Source organism: Galeopterus variegatus, unplaced genomic scaffold (genome assembly GCF_000696425.1).
Source record: "Galeopterus variegatus unplaced genomic scaffold, G_variegatus-3.0.2 Scaffold6841, whole genome shotgun sequence".
In the NCBI taxonomy this organism is placed as follows: Eukaryota; Metazoa; Chordata; class Mammalia; order Dermoptera; family Cynocephalidae; genus Galeopterus; species Galeopterus variegatus.
This window is the reverse complement of record NW_007732952.1, coordinates 79,984-101,911: the sequence shown is the minus strand read 5'-3', so window position 1 is coordinate 101,911 and position 21,928 is coordinate 79,984. Positions and strand designations below refer to the sequence as shown.

General features: G+C 39.8%; 1 protein-coding gene across 2 annotated transcripts in view; it reads left to right on the top strand.

The window, feature by feature from the left end:
- NDEL1 (nudE neurodevelopment protein 1-like 1) overlaps window positions 1-21,928 on the top strand; it is a 37,396-nt gene that overhangs the window by 350 nt on the left and 15,118 nt on the right. For both annotated transcript variants that reach the window (XM_008591333.1, XM_008591334.1), the window contains 6 exons: window positions 10,721-10,818; window positions 12,497-12,650; window positions 13,793-13,941; window positions 15,911-16,047; window positions 18,795-18,968; window positions 20,678-20,769. In XM_008591333.1, coding sequence (XP_008589555.1) covers window positions 10,733-10,818; window positions 12,497-12,650; window positions 13,793-13,941; window positions 15,911-16,047; window positions 18,795-18,968; window positions 20,678-20,769 — 792 coding nt within the window. In that variant the 5' untranslated portion in view covers window positions 10,721-10,732. The remainder of the gene's footprint in view (window positions 1-10,720; window positions 10,819-12,496; window positions 12,651-13,792; window positions 13,942-15,910; window positions 16,048-18,794; window positions 18,969-20,677; window positions 20,770-21,928) is intronic.

The following is a 21,928-nucleotide window of genomic DNA, read 5'->3' as shown; positions in this document are numbered from 1 at the left end:
ACTGTCCTCTCCCCACCCTGGTCCAAGATGTGGCCCACCAGGGGAGAGAGCCCGGCGGCCTCCGGAGGATGTGCCTTCGTCCTGGGGTGGGGTGAGGGATGGCGGGGTCGGAGGCCGGGACGTGGCACCGTGGGCCGGGCGCTGGTGGCGCGAGGAGTGGCTCATCGGAGGTGGCAGCGGCGCGCCCAGTCCTCCCCCTCTACCCTTCCCCAAACCCCTTCAGCTGCGAGGGTTGTTTGAGCCGGGCTGGGTTTTGATCTCTCGGCGCCTCTCTCCCGCGGGGGGCGAGGGCAGGAGCTGACCACATTGAGTTTGGATTGGCATCCCCGTGACTTCCCTTCCGGAACTGCTAATCACTAACACCCCCTCCCCCCGCCCCTTGGAGTTGGGAAAGTGTCACCAGCGGGGTCGGGTTGCTTGTGCTCGCCTCTGTTTTTGCTGGTAAGCCACGAAGTAGCTCTTTACGTCTTGCCAAGGAAGTGAGGGTTCTTTGAGTACTGATGATTGCATTCCGTGTCTGTAGTGCCTTTGTACCTTTCAGGACACTCTCGCTATCTCTTTTGCACCTCGTCACCCTCTGGTGGTGACTGGTTCTGTTATCGACATTTGACGAATGAGGAAATAGAGCCAGGGGAAGGGTGCAGGGTAATTAAGTGATTTATACTTGGTGTGTGGCTTAGCTCGGATCAGAATTTACATTTCTAAGCTCTAAGTTCTGGTTTCTTTTCGTGGGGTTGTTAATACCCCTTTCAGCTAGAAAGCAAGGCAGAAAATTTGACTTGCCAAATATATACCGGAAGCTAATAGATGACTTATTCAATTCTTTTTGAGCATATTGACCTAACATAAGAACTGCTGCTCAGTTATGAAAAAAATCTTACTCTGAAGCTTGTTCGAGGGTTACTGGTTAATTATTTTGTCTGAAAAACTGTGTTGCTCTTAATGCACTTAGGAGATGGGGTAATGGCTTTGCTAAATCATGAAGCTGGTGGGCAAAATGTGACATTAAGTCATGGGTTGAAGAGAAGTAAAGGGAAACTGAATTATCTCTTCTGAATTATTATTAAAATCATTATTATTTAAAATCGGAGTGCATAAGGAACAAAGAAAACCCTTGGCTAGCTCTGGTTAGATGGTGATGGATCCAAATAGAAATTGCTAAATTTTCTGAAGCTATTGTTCTGTTCTGACCTTTTAAATTAAATACATTGAATAAGGAGCACTTTTATTAAGTAGAAACCTCAGTAAAAACTTACATCTTCCTTTCATGACATCTGCAAAACTTATTTTTATTTTCATTTTAAACCAAGCTGAGATAAATTTGGTTACTAATTCTTAAAATCACTTCTGATGTAAGTTTGCAAGCACTACATAAGGCAGAAAAAGAAGTTCGATTGTCAGGACCAAAAGAAAGCCCATATTTATGACAGATTGTGAAAAGTTAAGAATTCTGTAAGTATCACCGTTGGAAGAAATAGAATTTCAGTAAAAAACATGTTTTACCTACAGTGAGTTCTGAAAGAACTCTTCCAGCCTCATTAGTCCGTTCTACTGTTAACAAGAAGGTGATATCATATAAAATAGGTGTTCTTACCATGTACAAAGAGTAGTTTCCTTGTAAATAAGGCGTTTTGGACTGGTTGTTTTAAACCTTAGTGAGTTGTCAGTTGCTTGGTATCTGAAGGTTGTACACTGTATGATAATACCTGATGTAAAAGTTATACTTTTGAGACTCATATTCCATTCGTACGAGACCTGGTATTAAGGGAGGATGGCGGGGGGAGGGGTAGAGAATACATAATTATCTGCTTTCATTCCAGCTTCAGAAAATTGTAGATGTACCATTAGAACATTTTTTTTTTAGCGGTATATTTTTGCATGTTGGCTGACTTTCTATAGCCTTAATATCTCCAGTTACAAAGTTTCAAATAACACAGTGAACACATCCTCCCAGTGTAACCTGAAGCAAACTGAACAAACTGTCCTTACAGCCCCTGAAAGTCTTTTAAATATCTGCAGTGGTAGCAAATTTCTGTTATTTATAAAGAATCTGGTTTTTAAAGAGGGAAGTCTGCTAAATAAAATTAGAGTGATAAAGCTGGATCATAACAGGTAGGAAGGGATAGAAATGATTGTGACCACAAAGTAAGAACTTTTTGCTTAGATCTTAATCTGGCTCTTCAAGGCTATTCCAAAAAGAGTTTTAGAAATGTTTTCAGTAATGGTGGTATCACTGGAATATGCATATAGCTTCCTGAAATTGTTCATTTTAAGGAATCACTTGTATGTTTTAAATTCTGAAACCTGTTTACTTCATGGTCATACTTCAAAAGTCCACTATTGAACTACCAATTTCTTATAATTTAATGAACACTTATGCTGTATTTACTATCTGCTAGCCTCTTTTCTAAGTACTTCACGAATATTAACTCACTTAATCTGTGTAACAATCTCATTTCGATGATTATCTCCATTTTACAGGTGAGGAAATGGGGCACTGAGTAGTGAAGTAACTTGCCAAGTTAATCGAACTATTGAGTAGAGGAGTCTACTTTCAAACCCAGGCAGTTTGGTTTCAGGGTCTGGGCTTTTATCTACTGCTATGCCGCTCCTATGACTTATTCTTGGTTAAATGTTTTTCATTTTTATTTTTTCTGGAAAAGATGATGGTCATTTTAGTAAAACATTTCTGGCACAGGTTACAATACTATTTGAAGGGTCAGTAAGCAAGTTGTGAAAGTAGCCTGGTGATTAGAAAAATTGTGGTCAACATTCAGTTCACATAAGATTCAACAAGAAAATGAAGTGTGTGGGAAGTAAAAACAATAAAATAATTTTGCTAGAGTTATTTGACATTGAAGAAAGTAGTTAGACAAAGAGGATGCAAGAAATAGAACTAGATTCCCAAGAAGTTTCCTGCAAAAGGCTATTTAAAACCTAGTCATTGGGGACACTGATGGAAAAGCTGGTAGTGATATTAAGAATATGTCCCTGTTCAAGATCTGAAAATCAGGGCCAGCCCGGTGGCGCACTGCTATAGTGCGCCGCTTGAGAAGCGCGGTGGTGCTCCCGCCGAGGGTTCGGATCCCACATACAGACCGGCCGCTCACTGGCTGAGCGAGGGGCAGGAGCAACAGGGAGGGTTGCGATCCCGTGGCCGGGCCGGTCCGGTCCAGGCGCGACACTGAGGGTTGCGATCCGTTGCCGGTCACGAAAAAAGACCAAAAAAAAAAGATCTGAAAGTCAGAGACAAATGGATACTTCTCAGTGCACCCAAAGGAATAAACAGTGCTGTTCCTCAGGGATCACTACTTAGCTGATGGTGCTTCGAAGCAATAACTGCCCATAGATCCTCTGATACTGTATAAATGGGTCAAAACAACAAAAAACAGCCCATACACAGAAAAGTTTCAAAGTGGGCATTTGAATAACATTTATAGATTAAAAAAAAAAAAATCCTAACTCTATTTGTAGAAGGATTGACTCCACATTCAAATACATCCAAATAAATGTTAGATGTCAAGGAAGGCATCTAACAGTCATTAGGAACTTCCATAAGGACACTGGCCTGTGGACCACACTGTCAGCAATATCATCAAATGCTGCATAGTAACAGAGAGAAGAGAAATTATTCTACCAGTGAATAAAATGTCCAGTGCTGAAATGTCCAGTGCTGAAGTAGCACTCAGCTCCAGAAAGGCAGGTAGGTAATCTAGGGGCATATATGACAACAGGCATGACAACAAAATATTTAAGTAAGGGACAGAGATGGCTGCTAAATGATTATGGGCTAAAAAGACTATATTCACTTTGGGAAGATCAAGGCTGAGAGGTATTAGCATCAAAATCTACAAAATCAGAAAGGGCAGAAAAAGAGAATACAAACTTATTCACCAAATCCTGGAAACTTACAGGGGAATAACACATGAAATTTATGGCAAATTTAAGGTCAAAAATAGGAATATTGATGGCTATAAAGTTATAGAACCTATCCCATGTGCTTAAAGTAATATAAAGTCAGTACATTAAAAATTTTAGACTTGAGGTCATTAATTTAAAACAAATTCTATGTAAGCATTAAGACTTCCACTGATTTTTTAAAAAATTTTCTGAGGTTTTCAATTGTTCTTTTTCTTATTGATAAAGAGTATGTGCCTTCACCACAGCCTCAGATTTATGCAGTGTCTCAGTCATGCTGTCCATTCTATGGATTCTCATTTTTCTTGGAGCCATCCATGTTTCTGAGTTGCTCTCTGGGCCTGATGGACAAGGCTTCATCCTGGGACTTCTCTTCTTCGTGGTCCTGGGCTGGAGCCACTATTTCCTGCTTCCTGTGTTGTCCAGGTCATGATTTTCTCCCTTATTTTGTAACTGTCTCAGGAAATGTGTGGGAGGTAACCCTCCTGAGTTCTTGTATGAGAAAAAAATTTCTCTCATTTTCCTGAATTATCTGTTTCCTCTCAGTTCAGTAGGTTCCTAGGATTTTCTTATAAATGCTACTGTGTTTTCTCATTTGTCTGGTGGTTTTTGGTTGTCCATTTATATTTAAGACTGAAGGACTGGATGATGATTATTTGAGGTAGCTAGTGTGCAGTGGTATTTCCAAGGTTCTCCCCATTAAGTCCCATCAGCTCCCTGTTCTTTGATGTGGAGCCCATACAAGTAACTGAGTGTGGTTTGGCATGCATCAGACTGCTAATTTTGTACAACTGAGAACGATTGGTTTTATAATCTTGGTTTAATACATGGTGGTGCATTGTGAGGTAGAAATAAAACTACACACAAACTATTTTACTTACTCCATTCCTAAAATAGGAATTTAGATGCTAATAAAGGAAAGTGGTGCTTTGAAAGTAAAGAGGAAATAAAGAAAGATTATAAGTCAATTAAGATATTTATCGAAGAGGGGTTTATAAATAAGACACAGGTCCTGCCCTCAAGGAACTAGCTGGAAAGACTTAACCCCTTTCCTCTTCAAATGTTTCTTATTTAAGGTAGAGTAAGTAGCAGCAGAACCTTGCTTCTTGTGTCACCCCTGGTCTTCATAACATTTTGCGAAACCATGATTTATTGGATTGTATATCAGAAACTGAATATTTGAGCTGCACAATGATATGTAGTTGCCAGTGTTCAAATGGTAGCATCTACTGAGGACCAGTGTGCATGAGCTTATAATCAGCCTCTTTAGGGCTGGATTTATAGATTTCAAATGTAATCACAACTTTTCGGGCATTGTAGGGAAAGACCTTATGTAGAGCATTCAAGGGACACACGGATTGTTGGTCATCCCTAGATGCTTTTCTCATATGTCCTGTAATTCTACCTTCATCTGAGTTGTTAATATGAAATATGTCCCTCCCCTCAAAGAGACTCAGGCAGCAACTCTAAGGAGTTATTGATACCATGTGACAGTGCCTGTAGGTGCTTTGGATCTTCTTTTGAAATACAGATACCTCTTGCTGCTGGATGGCCTCATCCTCATTCACACCTTACAGTTACAAATAAGATTGTCCCTACATCTGGGAAAGTGGAGTGGGAATTGGGAACTTTGATGAAGGGATAGGGTTATAAAAATAATCAGTATTATTTACTAAATGGTAAACATATTTGAAGAAACAGTATAAGTCATCCAGTATAGTTCAAACCCTCCTTAGGTGAAAAAACTCAGACCCTCTCAAGAGATTAAGCAGTTTGTGTTAAGTAATTTAATGGTGGAGTTGGAACCCTAGAACACAGCCTCAACAGGACTCCAAACCCTGTGGGGTTTACATTTTAAAGTGCTGTCATGCTCTAAAGGTATCTCCAAGAGTAGAATAATGCAGACAAAAGTGTGCTAGTAAAAGTGTGCTAGTCAGATTGGAGGAGGGTGTATTTCATCAATAAATATTTATCCAGTGCTTAACAATGTCTGACATAGTAGATGTTCAGTAAATGTTTGTAAGATTAAGCGCTTTCTCTTAGCAAGGTGTTATGCATGGTGCTGTGAAGGGATGCAAAGTATGTCAAGGATCCATTTCTTTCAAAGAACTTTCAAGATGATTGGTAATTTAAGATAATTGGAAGACTGACTAACAGATGTCAGGGTAATAATAGATGGTGTGGTCAGGAAAGACTTGATTGAGAAAGAAATTTGCAGTAGTCCTCAAAGGAATTAAACTAAGTGTATACAGTTACATTTGAGTTTTATTTCATTAAAAACCACTCTTATACGTCTTTGATATACCCACCCTGAAATTGGAACACTATATTTATTCTTGTTTGTGACTGGGTTTTTCCTAAACCTTCACGAGTGAATCATGCTAGGTGAACTCCAAATTCTCTACATCTCCAGATTTTTAATTTATTTTTAAAGTTGGTCTCGAGTCCTTGCTGCCTAGTATGGATTAGTTGAATCAATTATGGTTTAATTCAGTAAATATTGAGTATCTACTATTGTGCAGGCATTGTGCTGTGACAAAAATAAATAAGACTAATACACAGCATAGTAGGGGGTGCAAAGGTGTAAGCAAACACATTGCTATGTGTTAAGTGAAAGCATTGTGGGGGGTAGCCAAGAGCACAGGAGATTTTAATGCTAACCAGGTGAGAGCAGGAAAGGCTTTCTGGAAAAGGTGACAGCTAGACTTTAAGGATAAAAGGAGCTTTCCAAATGCAAGAAAGGGAGAGCCCTTCCAGATAGAGAAACCATCCATGCATGCTCATGGTGTGTTAAGACAATTTTGAACAGTATTGCTGGAATATAAAGTAGGATGCTTGGGGAGGGGGTGGCAGGAAATGATAGGCATGAATCTAGAATGGGCCTGAAGCCTTTGGTATTCTATCTGGCCTGACAATCACTTGGGAGTTTTAGGTAGCTAGTCCAAATGAAAGGTTAACTAAAAAGACCTCCCCCCCCAAATGCCTTGGGAGAAGAACCAAGGTGAAAAATCATTGAAGTTGGAGATTAGTGCGTGTAAAGTTATAAGACTATGCCAGTTTTCAAGTAAAGATAGTCATAACTAAAGCCAAAATGTTTCATTATTTTAGTTATATTAAGTTTCCATTTGTATTGTCAGGGCTAGGGCTCAGACCCTTAAAACCTATTGTACAGGCTGGGTCACCAGACCCCTCACACGCAGGTCCATGCTAGGTAATTGGAGAAAGATCCCACGAGCCGTCAGCAGATGACACAAGCTCAGTCCTCAGCAGTGGCAGCAGCAGCTTACAGGTCCAGCAGCTCACAGGTCTGGTGGTGGCGGTGGCCTCTCGGAGGGTCCCAGGGGCCCTGGCAGCAACAGCTTGCAGCAACAGCCTCCAGTAGTGGCCTCCCCATGCCCCCTTGTGGGGCATCCCAGGGATGGGGGGGTGGTGTGGATCAGAGCCACTCATCCTTTATGCTTAAGTCCATAACCCGGGACACCTGGGTGCACGTGTGCAATTACATTAGACGATAATCAAGGAGCACCTGGGTGCATGTGCATATTTACATCAAGTGTTCAGCAAGATTCTGAACATCTGAGGGGCCCTGACTATTTTCCCCTACAATCCACCCTTTCAGGATCCCTCGCTGTACAATCTACACGTTCAGAATCTTCCGTTGTGTTCCCTTAGCGAGGATAACTGACCCTTGCATTCACATATTACAGATTGCATCCCAACAGTCTCAAAAGTCTGTAGCTTGTTCCAGCACCAACTCAAAAGTCCAAAGTCCAAAGTCTCATCTGAGACTAAAGGCAAAACTCCTTTCAGCTGTGTACCTGCAAAAATCTAAAACAAATCTACTTCCAAGATACAGTGGGACAGACACTGGGTACACATTCCCATTCCAAAAGGGAGGAATAGACAGGAAAAATAGGCCCCCAAATCTGAAACCCAAACAGGGCAAATATTAAGCATACTGGGGCATCTGGATCTCCAAAGCATTGGGCAGCTGTGTTCCTACAGCTCTGCCAGGTGCAGCCCATTGAGCTGCCCTTGTGCCTGCAGCTTTTCCAGGCCAGCAGCCCCACAGTTCTGGGCTCCTGGAGGCAGCCCTGCTGTCCCGGCTGCACTAGACATTTCCTGGTAGGTGACCTCTGCAGTGGCTCCACCCCTGAAGCGGGTCTCTGCCTGAGTCCCCAGGCTTTTCCATACATCCTCTGGAATCTGGGTGGAGGCTGCCACACCTCCACTGCTCTCACGTTCTGCTGGCCTGCAAACTTAACACGATGTGAGTGCCACCAAGGTTTTCGACGCTCTCAGAGCTGCTGAACGAATCACACTTGGGACCACCTGAGGCAGGTCTGCTCCAGCTAGAGTGGCTGGGATGCAGGGAGCAGTTTCCCGAGGGCAGTGGTGCCCCAGGTCTGTCCTCCAGAGAAACTCAGTTCTCTTAGGCCTATGGGTCTATGATGGGAGGGGCGCTCTCCCAAACTTCTGAAATGCCCACAGGGCCTTTTCTCATTGTCTTGGCTATTAGCATCTAGCTGCCCCATCCTGGCTCTTGAATCACTTTTATCAGCTCTGCTTACACCGGCTTTTCACTCAGTCTCGGGCAGTTCTGCAGCATTCACCCACACAGTTTGAACAACTGCATTCACTCAGTCCATCAAGGAGTGTCTGTCCTACCCCTGTGCATATCTGTGGCTATTCTGTTACTGCTGCTACAGAGACAGGCAACTGGTAAAGGAGACTAACTTTTCCACCTTCTCACCAGGTGAAAACATACTTGAAATTCTGCAGGGGCACCCATCCTCGGGTCATCTGTCCATCTGCATATGGCACTCTTTTCTCGGGTTTATATGGCACCTGTCGAGCCATTGGGTTTAAGTGGCACCCTTCGAGCCGTTTGCCTTCAGACAAATGCAACATGTGTTTACTACATCTTCCCCAAAGCACATTATGCCATCCACCTTCTCGGGTTTAAGTGGTACCTGGTGAGCCATTTGCCTTTGGGCAAACGTGACATGCATTTACTACATCGTTTCCAAAGCACTTTACACCATCCACCGCTAGGTCCCATAGCTACAGCAGCCAGGGGCTCTCCCTGTTTCTGCCACTTTGTTTCCCCAAGCCAACCAATTTAACCTGGGTATATGGGATATAGGTAGTGAATTGGGTCACCTGTGGGTTGTCTACCGGTCCGCCTGGTCCCATAGGCTGCTCGTGCTTCACTTTCTGATGAGCAGGTCGTGCCAGGAGACGCATAGTCTCCCCCAGCTCACCATCGGGTTCGTCATATGTCTTCGGTGTCGGAAGCAAGGATGATCCATTGCTGTAGTTCAGCCTCCAGGGCATGTATCCACACTTCCAACCTGTCTTCTTTCTGCTGCAAGTCTTGAAACTGTGATGCTTCATGGGGTTTCTAGTCCATGTTGACTCGCAGTACAGGGAACAACAGCCAGACCCTGTACAACTGGAAAGCGGCCACTGGGCACCACATACCCAAGGGTAGCCACATTTCCTCCCCTTCCCAAGGGGCTTTCTGCTTCTTTACCTGCTTGGCATCCTGCAATGACTACTCAAATTGCCCGGCTCTTTTACCTGCCCAGAATCCTGCCATAACTACGCTAATTACAAAGCTATACAACTACGCCTGTTATCAAGTAAGAAAAATCATAACTAAAGCCAAAATGTTTCATTATTTTAGTTATACTAAGTTTCCATTTGTATTGTGTCAGGGCTAGGGCTCAGACCCTTCAAACCCATTGTACAGACTGGGTCACCAGACCCCTTACATGCCAGGCTGGGTCACCAGATCCCTCACACGCAGGTCCACGCTACGTAACTGGAGAAGGATCCTGGGAGCCATCAGCAGATGACATGAGCTCAGTCCTCAGCAATGGCAGCAGTAGCTTACAGGTCCAGCAGCTCACAGGTCTGGCGGTGGCAGCGGCCTCTCGGAGGGTCCCAGGGGCTCTGGCAGCAACAGCTTGCAGCAACAGCCTCCAGCAGCAGTAGTGGCCTCCCCATGGCCCCCTCCCCTGCCCTGGGGGCATCCCAGGGATGGGGGTGTGTGTGGATCAGAGCCACTCATCCTTTATACTTAAGTCCATAACCCAGGACACCTGGGTGCACATGCACAATTACATTAGACAGTAACCAAAGAGCACCTGGGTTCACGTGCCTATTTACATCAAGTGTTTGGCAAGATTCTGAACATATGAGGCGTCCTGACCATTTTCCTATATTTTCCCCAACAGTTGGCTTTTGGAGGAAACTTTGGACTTAGATAATTAACAGGAAGTTTTTAGAAATGTGATAATAGTATTTGAAATGTGGTGCCTGATCTCCTAGTAGGGTCACCTGCCATAAAATATTCCAAGTAGGTGTTTTGAAGCAATTGTACGAGGGAGGGCATGCAATAGCAGCATCTCTGACAATGTGCTTGTTGCTGTCACCTGATTCCCAGAAAACCAATTGGCCATAAACCAACTGCTAGAACTCTGTGTGCAGGATGATACTGTGGGGCCAAGTCACCCACAACCTAGTGCCGCAACCAAAGTGCCTCATGTGGCTTCGTACCAAAGACTTTGTTGATCTTGTCTCCTGTCATGACCTCCTCCACAATATTGGTGGTCCCTGAGAATAGGGCAGTGAAGCAATTTATGTGCCTGAGTTATATGAAAGAGTAAACCACTCTTAGAATCTTCCATGTTTAACTCTCTAAAATGCTGCAGATTTAGTGTTGTTCCAGATTTTATACTTTGACTTAGATTCCTACGTTCTCTATTTGTAACAGTTTGTCTGTAAAATTTCACAGGCTTTCTTGATCATGGATGGTGAAGATATACCAGATTTTTCAAGTTTAAAGGAGGAAACTGCTTATTGGAAGGAACTTTGCTTGAAGTATAAACGAAGGTAATGTTGAAAAACTTACTAAAAACAGGGAGGGCATTTGGAAACACCATTTCTAGCCTGTGCTTTTTTTTTAAACAGCTAAATTTAGGATTTCAGATTTTGGATTGAGATTCTAGAAATAGTCACACCATTGCCTGTATTTAAATACTATGAAAATGCCGTACATCTTTATATTCAAATTATTAAACTAGTAGGAAAACTGTGTCATCTGTTATTTCTTCTGATAGTTTGCCTTCTTTCATGCTTATTACTAGACTCGGCCATCTTTGGCCTGCTCTGTGTGCACTGATTCCGCCTCATCATTTTGGTTATTTGGGGATTCTGACGAGCTTTCTAGGGCTCCATATAGCAGACTGTAATTCTCTTCAGGCAAGCATTTGAATCAGTGTCTCGAACCAGCAAAGCTTTGAGGGAGGAGGAAGAGTTTCAGGGGTATGGAGCATTTTATAAAGTTTCAATTATTTTACTTAGTTGGGAAAACTTAACTGGAGAAGCTTTTTGTCCTTTTAAGCACCAAAACTTGTCTTAAATTTCCTTTTTTTAAAAAATGAAATCTTTCTAAAATATTTATACACTTTCCTACTTTGGTTAACCGAGTTTCCTAAGCCTTATCAAACCTTTTATTACTATTTCATTGTTTTCACTGAAACCAGCTATTCTATTGTGCCATTGTGAAGGTGTGTACCTGTGGCATGGGTTCTTAATCTTAATAGGCTGGGGAATCCTATGGAACTCTTCTCAGAATAATTTTTTTTTTTTTTTTTTGTCTTTTGTCTTTTTCCGTGTCCGGCAACGGATCGCAACCAATCCTATGGAACTCTTCTCAGAATAATTATTTTTTTTTTTTGTCTTTTGTCTTTTTCCGTGTCCGGCAACGGATTGCAACCCTCAGTGTCGCCCCCGGACCGGACCGGGGACCGGCAACGGGATCGCAACACCCGGTGTTGCTCCCATGCCTCGCTCAACCAGTGAGCGGGAACCGGTCTGTATGTGGGATCCGAACCCTCGGCGGGGAGCGCCGCTGCGCTTCCCAAGCGGCGCACTATCCAGTGCGCCACCGGGCCGGCCCTCAGAATAATATTTTTAAACGTGTATAATTAAATAATAGAATTACAAAGGAAACCAGTAATAATGAAAAAAGTTATCTAAATATTAAACTAATTTGTGGTATGGTAATACGAGTATGTACTTCTTTATTAGTGCATTAAATAAAAAAGATCTAGGGGTGAGTGTAATAACTACCTTTTGAAATAGTGGTGAGAATAGATGATATATACAGATATCTGCAACAACTCTATTGTGATGTGAGAATATCTGTGATTTCTATTGAACGCAATTGAAGGAAATGCCAAATTTAAGTTCCTTTAGTGAAAATAAAGATACATCCCCCCCCAATCTAAGTTCTATGGAGGATGAAGCTAATGGTATTGAACCACACAGACTTTCATAAATAACTGTAATCACTGATTTGTGAGTCCTTTTGGAGTTTATAACTCATTTTCATTTAACTCTGAGTATATAGAATAAAAGATGCAAAACAAATTGTCTTTATTGTTTAGTATATTTAATGAGAGCATTAGCATTCGGGTAAAAATTATTGATTCGATATACAATCATCTGCAAGATAATCCTTGTGGTTCCTACTATAACTCGTCTTTCCCACTTTATTTCTGATTAGCTTCCAGGAAGCTCGGGATGAGCTAGTTGAATTCCAGGAAGGAAGCAGAGAATTAGAAGCAGAGTTGGAGGCACAATTAGTACAGGCTGAACAGAGAAACAGAGACTTGCAAGCTGATAACCAAAGACTGAAATACGAAGTGGAGGCACTAAAGGTAATTGTAGCAGTAGAAGCTGGTATCTAATGTGCTGGATTTTATTAAAATGAGAAGTGTATTCTTCAGTTGGTGCTTAAGAGTAGCAGATTACAAATATAAAAAAGAGGCTTAAAGTGAACTTTTGAATAAAATATTTTCTTTTATGGAACTAAGGAAAGGTGGTTTAGAGTTTAGGAGTTTACTTTAGAAACTTTGTAGCTGTCACTTTTCTGGCTATAATGTTCCTAGCTATATTGTGTTGTGGTTCCTATAGTTTTCGAAAGCTGTCTTGATTATATTTTCAAAAGCTGCCTGATTATAATTTTATGCATTTATTTCATTTTTGTTAATAGCCTCTTCAGATTTTTTGGAGTTTAGTTTGGGTTGAAATTTTCCCTTCAAAAGAAAGAAAGAATCACAATAATACATTAGACTTGCAAAAAAAAAAAAAAAGAATAGAACTGTGGTTATTAGAGGTGGGAAAGGGGGAGGGGAGGGTTGGCGAGAAACTAAGGGTCACAAAGATTGATTACGTATTGTCCACATGTATTGATATTTGATTCTGTACCCCACAAATATATAATCAATTATCTTTCAATAAAAAAACTGTCAAAAATTTTTTTCCCTTCTTAAAGGGAATTTTCAAGAGTAAAAGGATTAACCTGTTTCTCTGTTCTTCACCACCTGCCTTAGCCAATACTTATGGGTATTTTCATATGTGGGGAGCAGGTGGGTTTGGGAAAGGTCAGGAAGGGTATGTAAGGTCTAGGCAATTTGAACTCTGAGTGGCTGTCTACTTCTGTGTGCTTACCCTGGGCTGCATCCAGCCTTAGAACCCAGAGTTTCTGCCATCACATTTGGAAATTTTGAGGCAAGGGTTTCATTATTTTACTGTTTTTTTAAGAGATCCTTATTAGATTTCTTTCTGAGAGGAGAATGGTTGACTATCTAAATTTTGTATGAGTGAAGGCAGTTAAAGTGAATATGTCATTTAGTTGTTTTTTAAATAGTATAAAAAGGAGAAAGGGAACTCACCCCACAATTCAGCTTGTGGGTGAATTCTTTGGACTTTTCTTCCTCCTTTAACGTAGGTTACATCCTTTGTTACAGAAGGCTGTATATTAATGACACATTTTCCTCTCTATAACCCATGCCTTCAGGAGAAACTGGAACATCAGTATGCACAGAGCTACAAGCAGGTCTCAGTACTAGAAGATGATTTAAGTCAGACTCGTGCCATTAAGGAGCAGCTGCATAAGTACGTGAGAGAGCTGGAGCAGGCCAATGACGACCTGGAGCGAGCAAAACGGTAACTACGAATGCTGTGCATTTTGTCAGACTAACCACGGTTGGCAGTCGGTGATTAAAATCTGTATCATTAGGCTCAACCTACCATCTAGATCTTAGTCCCTGAACATTGCCTTTTGGTATTTCATGTCACCTGTGACTCATTGGATGGAAAGGAACCAAAAATCTTTGTCTTGCCCGATAATGCCCTTCCAAGCTTTTCTCTTTCAGTTTTTTCCTTTCTCCTTCTTCTTTCATGTACTGTTGTTGGTCCTATTGCTTTTTCCTGAAAACATGTCTCCTGTGTTTCTCCATCTTCCCTCTGTGTTCTCAATACTGCCATGTTTTCTGTAGCCCTCTCATCTTATTCCTGGATTCTGCAGTTTTCTCCTAACTGATCTGTCTGTATATTTTTATTCCTTTTCATTCTCTTCTGTTTTAATACTGACAGATTTTTTCAAAATATTGCTTTTATTACAGTTTTCATAAACAATCTACAGTGGGCTGCTATTATTACTGTTGTCGAGCTTTCAAGCATCTGTAATTAGTTGTTTCTTAACCATTCCAAACTTAATTCCTTATGTTACAATTACTATGTTAAACAGTTATTAGGTTACAATTATTGCCTGGTATTTCTTTCCTTAATACTTACGGAGTGACTCTTATGTTACTGACATGATGCTAGGGTTGAGGATACAGAGTTAAGCTAAGCTAGTCACTGCCCTTGGGGGTGACAGATACGAACATTCACTATGATAAATGCTCTAATAAAAGAAGTGTACAAGCTGTTCTAGGGCATAGACATGGGAGCACCCAGAGCACCTGGGGGAACTGGGGAAGTCTTTGCAGATATTGGAGCTGAATCTATGAGGAGGGAGAGAAGTTAACCAGGTGAAGAGACAGATGCAAAGGCAGGGAAGCAGGAATGTGCTTGAGGTACTAATATTTTACTTTGATGTGTGTGTGACAGTGTGGCTGAATGAGATGAGACTGGAAGGTGTCTGGGGCCAGGTTGTGAAGAACTGTGTGTGCTATGTTTGAAAGTCACTATAGGCAATGGGGAGTTCTTTAAGATTTTTTTAAATTAAGTATTAGTACCAGATTTTGATCTGAGAAGATAATATTGAGGAATTCGAAGCAGGGAGGAGATGTGAAGACCATTTAGGAGTAATCCAGGAGATGGATAAAGAATTAAGGCAGAAGATTGGAGAAGGTTGGGGCAGAAGAAAATTAAGTATTAGTACCAGATTTTGATCTGAGAAGATAATATTGAGGAATTCGAAGCAGGGAGGAGATGTGAAGACCATTTAAGAGTAATCCAGGAGATGGATAAAGAATTAAGGCAGAAGATTGGAGAAGGTTGGGGCAGAAGATTGAAGAGGAAATTGAGAGACATTTCGGCAGTTGACAGGAATTGATAAGATTGAACGTGGCATTAAGAGTTCTAACTTGAGGTCAGAGAATTTTATTTCTGTAGTGGACTGCACATGGTGGGAGGGGCACAGAGTAAGTGCATGCTAATGTTTGTTGAATGAATGACTGAAAAGTTCAGGAAGAAGAAAAGTGTTGGCAAGAAATAAATGGACTGGGACCTGGGACTAAGGTTCTAAAACAATTTTAGTTAATTCTTACTACTTTAAAGTGATTGTAAAGTTTTCTTCCTGAAAATGTGTAAACTTGTTTGTATTATGTTTAAAATCCAATGGAGATATAAATAGTGTAGCAAATGGCCTTTCTTTAAGAAACTTTAAGGAATTTAGATGGGAATTTAAGAGAATACTGTGTAGTGAATGGCCCAAATGATAGTAGAGACACTAAATGCCAGCGGAGGTCGTGGGGGTGGAGGTGGGGGTGGGGGTGAGATCATCCTCTTTGAACTGAGCCACAGGCTGGCTAGGTGAGAAAATGTCACGAGATGACAGTTTTTTTTTGTAGTAGCTATTTGCGCATGTTATTTAATTCATGGACTCTAATGTCTTTTTTTTTTTTAGGGCAACAATAGTTTCACTGGAAGACTTTGAACAAAGGCTAAATCAGGCCATTGAACGAAATGCATTTTTAGAAAGTGAACTTGATGAAAAAGAATCTTTGTTGGTGTCTGTACAGAGGTTAAAGGATGAAGCAAGAGGTAAAATTTCTAACTTAAAGAATATTTGGCCAGTGCTCGCCAGTTAGCTCAGTTGGTTAGAATGTGGTGCTAATAATACCAGGGTCTGGGGTTCTATCCCTGTACTGCCAGCCACCAAAAAAAAAAAAAAAAAACCCAAAAGAAATCCAAACAAGGATATTTATCTATTACCTTACTGCCCCTTAACCAGAGTGCACTTAAGGATCAACTTTTTTTTAAGCTGCGCTTTTATATACTTCTTGAAGCACAGAGCTAAGAAGTGCTTTTAATCTTTTTATTTAATACCTATATCATCAATGCTAAGAGGTAGGCAATACTATCTCCATTTTATAGATGAGAAAACTGAGGCACAGAGAGTTTGAGTTTTGTCTGAGATAATCTATAATTTTCTTTTTTTATACATATTTGTATACATATATTACATATATATTTTTATACATAATTATACATATTTGTGGGATACAGATTTGTGTACAATATGTGATGATCATGTCAGGATAGTTGGCATATTCGTCATTACAAAATATACTCATTCTTTGTGTCCATTAACCAGTTTCTCTCTTAATCTTCCTCTCCCTCTCCTTTCCCCTCCTTTAATAACCACAGGTCTGTTCTTGCCTTCTGAAAGTTCACCAATTATTCTGTTTATTGTTTCTTTTTTTTCCTTGCTGTCTTTGTTTCTGTACTAGGTAATCTAGTTTGTCAGCTGGGATTCAAACCCTGTTCTGTTTTCCAAAGCGTTAACGACTACCACTGTGCATGTACTGCTTGGCTTGCTCTTTTTTTGCTTATTGCTTCTACCTGAATAATCTCATGTTGTACATCTGACACTATGTATGTGTACATATTGCTGTTCACATATTATACATATAGTTAATATATACTTTCCTTTGAAATTTTTCCTCCCTGCTCCTTTTTTTCTTATGCATTTTAGAATGTAGAATATAAAGAATAAAATAAAAGTCACTATCAATCACTTTATCTGGAGAGAACCCACTAACAGTTTGGTGAATTTATTTCCAGTCTTTTTTATGACTATACATACACATACATTTTCTTTTTTCCTTTTTTTCACTACTTAATATAGTGAATATAATTCATGCCATTAAAAAATCTTTTAAAACCGGTTTTTAAGAATGTTAAAATATTGTATTGTATAGCTATATTTTATTTAATGAGTTTATTATTAGTGGTTAATTTTTTTGCTATAAATAGTTCTGTGACCAGAATCCTCATACATAATATTTAGGAGTTATTTTTGATGGTTTCCTTAGGAGAGATGCTTAGAAGTAGCAAAGGACATGAATGTTTTAATGGTATAATACATACTGCTCAATTACTTTTTGCATAAGTTGGTACTTTTCCACTCCCTCTGGCAGTGACTGAGAGTGTCCTTGTCACACTCTTTACCTGCCTTGTTAATAATAAAAATACATTTAAAAATTATTTAAAAATCATTCCATTTCAGAGTTGATAATTACTATCTCATTTTTAATTTGTAGTTCTTTGATTGCTACTTGTGAAACTTTTTGTTCAGTGTTTATTGACTCATTTAAAGATTGTCTTTTCATGCCTTTTTCTTTTTGTTTTTCCCCTAGGGGAATGGTATATTCATGTAAGGGCTTCTCATAATTTAAATAATATATAAAATATTAACTTTGCATCTTATTTATTTATTTATAATTGTGGTAAAAAACACACAACATAAAATTTAACATCTTAACCAGTTTTAAGTGTCCGATTCAGTAGTGTTAAATATATGCACACTGTTGCGTAACAGATCTCTAGAGCTTCGTCATCTTGCAAACTGAAATGAAACCCATTGAACAGCAGTTCCCTATTTCTCTCTTCCCTCAGCCTCTGATAACCACAGTTCTGCTTTTTGTTCTTGTGACTTCTACTACTTTAGATACTTTAGATATAAGTGGAATCATACAGTATTTGTCTTTTCATGACTGGCTTATTTCACTTAGCATAATGTCTTCATGGTTCGTCCATGTTGTAGCTTGTGACAGGATTTCCCTCTTTTTTAGGGCTGAATATTACATTGTATGTATCTGTTTTCTTTATCTATTCATTGTGGATGGACATTTGGATTGCCTCCTCTTTTGGCTGTTGTGAATAATGCTGCTATGTACATGGGTGTGCAAGTATCTCTTTGATATCCTGTTTTGAATTCTTTTGGATATATACCCAGAAGTGGGGTAACTTTGTATCTTTTTTTAACATAACCAGATATTCTATAGGTTAGTTGCATAATTAGAAAATAAAATTTAACTTTGAGTTAAAAATTCAATATTTGAAAGTAAGAAAAAAATTTTAAACTGTTCTGAATACTTTTTTAAAACAAGGTATTTCATAGTGATAATTAATAAAAAATACTAACTCATTTGAAATGACAAAAATGCACTTCATTGATTTTTAGCAGTAATCCCAAACTACATTATTTCAAAGTGAAAGCAAATGAGTTGGAAAAGAATATCTGTTTTTGTGTCATATAAGTTCACTATGAATTATACTTTGGATGCTGCCCTCTTTCTTGCATATGAGCATAGGTGGCTGTTCTTTTAGGTTACAGCATTTTTAAATTCTAAAAGGTCATTTAAACAATAGAGTTGTCATTTCTATTCACCTAGAAATGCAAGTTATTATATACTTGTAGAAAATTTATTTTTGAGAAATAGTGATTTAGAAAGAATGTCTTTATGACATTTCAGATGTTACTTTGCCTTTGTAACATTTTCCAGACTTAAGGCAAGAACTAGCAGTTCGGGAAAGACAACAGGAAGTAACCAGAAAGTCGGCTCCTAGTTCTCCAACTCTAGACTGTGAAAAGATGGATTCTGCTGTCCAAGCCTCGCTCTCTTTGCCAGCTACTCCTGTTGGCAAAGGAACGGAAAACAGTTTTCCTTCACCGAAAGGTTTGTAATGTCTTTTAGGCTATGTTAGATTATCAGTTTAGAAGGGTTTGTTGACAAAGCAGCGATTGCTAAGATTTAAACAGCAATTTCATTTTGAAAGTTTGTTAAGTCTATGAGAGTACTTCAAAAAATTTATGTAAAAGTGGAATTAGATAATTCAAACTTTCTGTGAACTTTTTGAAGACCCGTCATAGTGTTATGTGAAACAGAAGAAAGGATTGTTTTCCTAGGCCATTCATACATAGAAAACAATGAGATGATGGCTGCATTTAAGACAATAAACTTGATTTAACTTGAAAAGTTAAAGGTTTTTAAGGAGAGTTTATTTTTGAGTATAGCAGTAATATATATTCATGTAGATAATTTTAAAAACGTAGAAAAGAAAAAAAGAAAAAGTCATCTACAAATTTTAAAAACACAGAGAAGAAAAAAAATAAAAACCATCTGTAACCTTACCATTTAAAGGCAACTACCATTAACATTTTTGGGTTTTTATCTGTCGTGTGTGTATTTGTGTACACACAAGTTGCCACACACAAATTTTGGGATCATATTTAAAACCAGTTTGATTTCTTGCTTTTGTCACTTACCATATCATGAGGTCTTTATACACAGAATATACAGAGAATCGTCAAGTTACCGTTCAGACTCACGTAAGACTGGCTTGGATGGACATGCCCATTCTGTCACATGTTTCAGCATCTGCCATTTTCAAAAGTGACATCCAGAGTAACTGATGAGTAGAACATGGAGAATGTTCTTTTTACCATCAGCCAGTGTGTTATTTTAATCCAGATAAGCAGAAAAACCACTAGTAGCCACTAGATAGAACCTTAGAATGGAATCCTAAAGCTGTCAATTCAGATTTGTCTAGGTTTTGCAGCTTGCAGATCATATTGAGTACTTACCGTGTGCTTGACATTTTTAAAGTATATTGACTAATTTAAACTTCACAACAACTTTATGAGGTAAGTGCTATTTGCCCCCTTTTACATATGGGTGACTAACCCAAGGTCACATGGTTACCAAATGGCAGAATTGGATTTGTATACAGCGGTTTAGCATTTAGCTCAAGAGCTTTTAATCATTATGCCATTATCATCTCTTAAAAATAAATAGGCCTGCACAGAAAGAGAAATACCGACTAACCCAAGGTCACATGGTTACCAAATGGCAGAATTGGATTTGTATACAGCGGTTTAGCATTTAGCTCAAGAGCTCTTAATCATTATGCCATTATCATCTCTTAAAAATAAATAGGCCTGCACAGAAAGAGAAATACNGCGGGAGTGCCGCCGCGCTTCCCAAGCGGCGCACTATCCAGTGCGCCACTGGGCCGGCCCCGGCACAGCTTTTTTAGAGACCATTTTGGCAATATCTATAGAGGTGAAGAAAATGGGCATATGTATTTCAGAACAGTTTGGTATGACCTGTTCTGTTTTTAGGAATTTTTTCTCCAGAAATACTTGTCTAGATGTTTAAGGATATATGTCTTGTAGCATTATTTGTAATTATGAAAAATTGGATATAATCTAAATATCCATCAGAGAATGGTTAAATCTATTTGTGTTATTTCCACTCTATACTTATGCATGGTTTGAAATAGTATGTTGATTTTGCATTGAGTGTATTCTACTTTGTAACGTCAACAACAAAATCCCAGTGTAAAGAGAACGATATGTGTAATCACTCACCTTATTTTTCTCTAGCTATACCAAATGGTTTTGGTACCAGTCCACTAACTCCTTCTGCAAGGATATCAGCACTCAACATCGTGGGGGATCTGTTACGGAAAGTAGGGGTAAGTGTCCAATTATTTATCACTAGGTGTTTCTACTGCCAGGGTATTGGATTATTTCTTAATCTGAAGTGAGAGAAGAAAAAAAGAATACCTTCCTGTGGTGAAGGCTGTAATGAAGCTGAGAAGCCAAAGCGTCCAGTGACTAGCAGAGATAGTCCAGGTGAACGTGGCCAGGGCTGGACTCGCCGGCGCCTCTGCGCAGGGCCTGTGCACTGAGCTCTGAGGTTGCTGCTGGGCGTTCTTCCCCAGCCCGTTGCTGATTCGACAGCATGACGTTGCTGTCCTGGTCTGAAACACTTCCTGTCGGCCTGCTGCATGTCTCTCCCACCCCCTGAGCCTGGTCTTTGCTGCCGTCTACCATTCTCCCGGTCATTCCCTCATCTTTCGTTTTGTGAGACATTACCGTTTGGCTTGTGGCATTATTTTTTACTCTTAGTCTTACTCGTCCTTCTGTTTCTGGGCCACCTCAACTTCAGTGCCTTCTCCTAGCTCTAACCTTGTATTCCAGAACAGTTTGGCTTTTGAAATATTAAACTTGCTTTCCTGCTTATTCAGTTTTTTATTCTGTAAAATACCATCTCTTTGACCTTATCAAGAGTAGTTGTCTGTTTTTTTTTGTTTTTATGAGTAATCTCTTGCTTTCAATTTCCTTGCCACTCACCCATGATCCCACAGATCACTTACTCTGTTTGCTGTTGACCTCATGGTCTCTTTGGCCATAAGGGAGAACTGCAGTCTGAGTCAGCCAAGCAGTTAGATTACTGGAAATGATTATAAAACCATGTGCATTTATGCCACTGTACAGTTAGCACTTCTAGCATTAGCTCCCGTTCCTCTTTCCCTCTGTGACTCTTACCTCTCCTTTTGAATAATCAACCCTTGCAGCTTCCCACTGTCCAATTGCCCCTTCACTTATTTTTTTGTGTGTGACGCTTTCTGAAAAAAGTAGAAATTGCATTATATTTTATCTAAAGAGGAAATGGAAGGCCGGGATGCAAGGTCCGATGTTTGCCCTTTCTGGCTCATAAAATGGGGTATTTTCTACCCATCAGATCAACTCTAAATCCTCATTTTAATGTTACTATAAAAAGTAATGTGCACAAGTCATTCACACGGTATGTAGAGTAATCTTTCCTCACTCCCAAGATAACCACTTTTT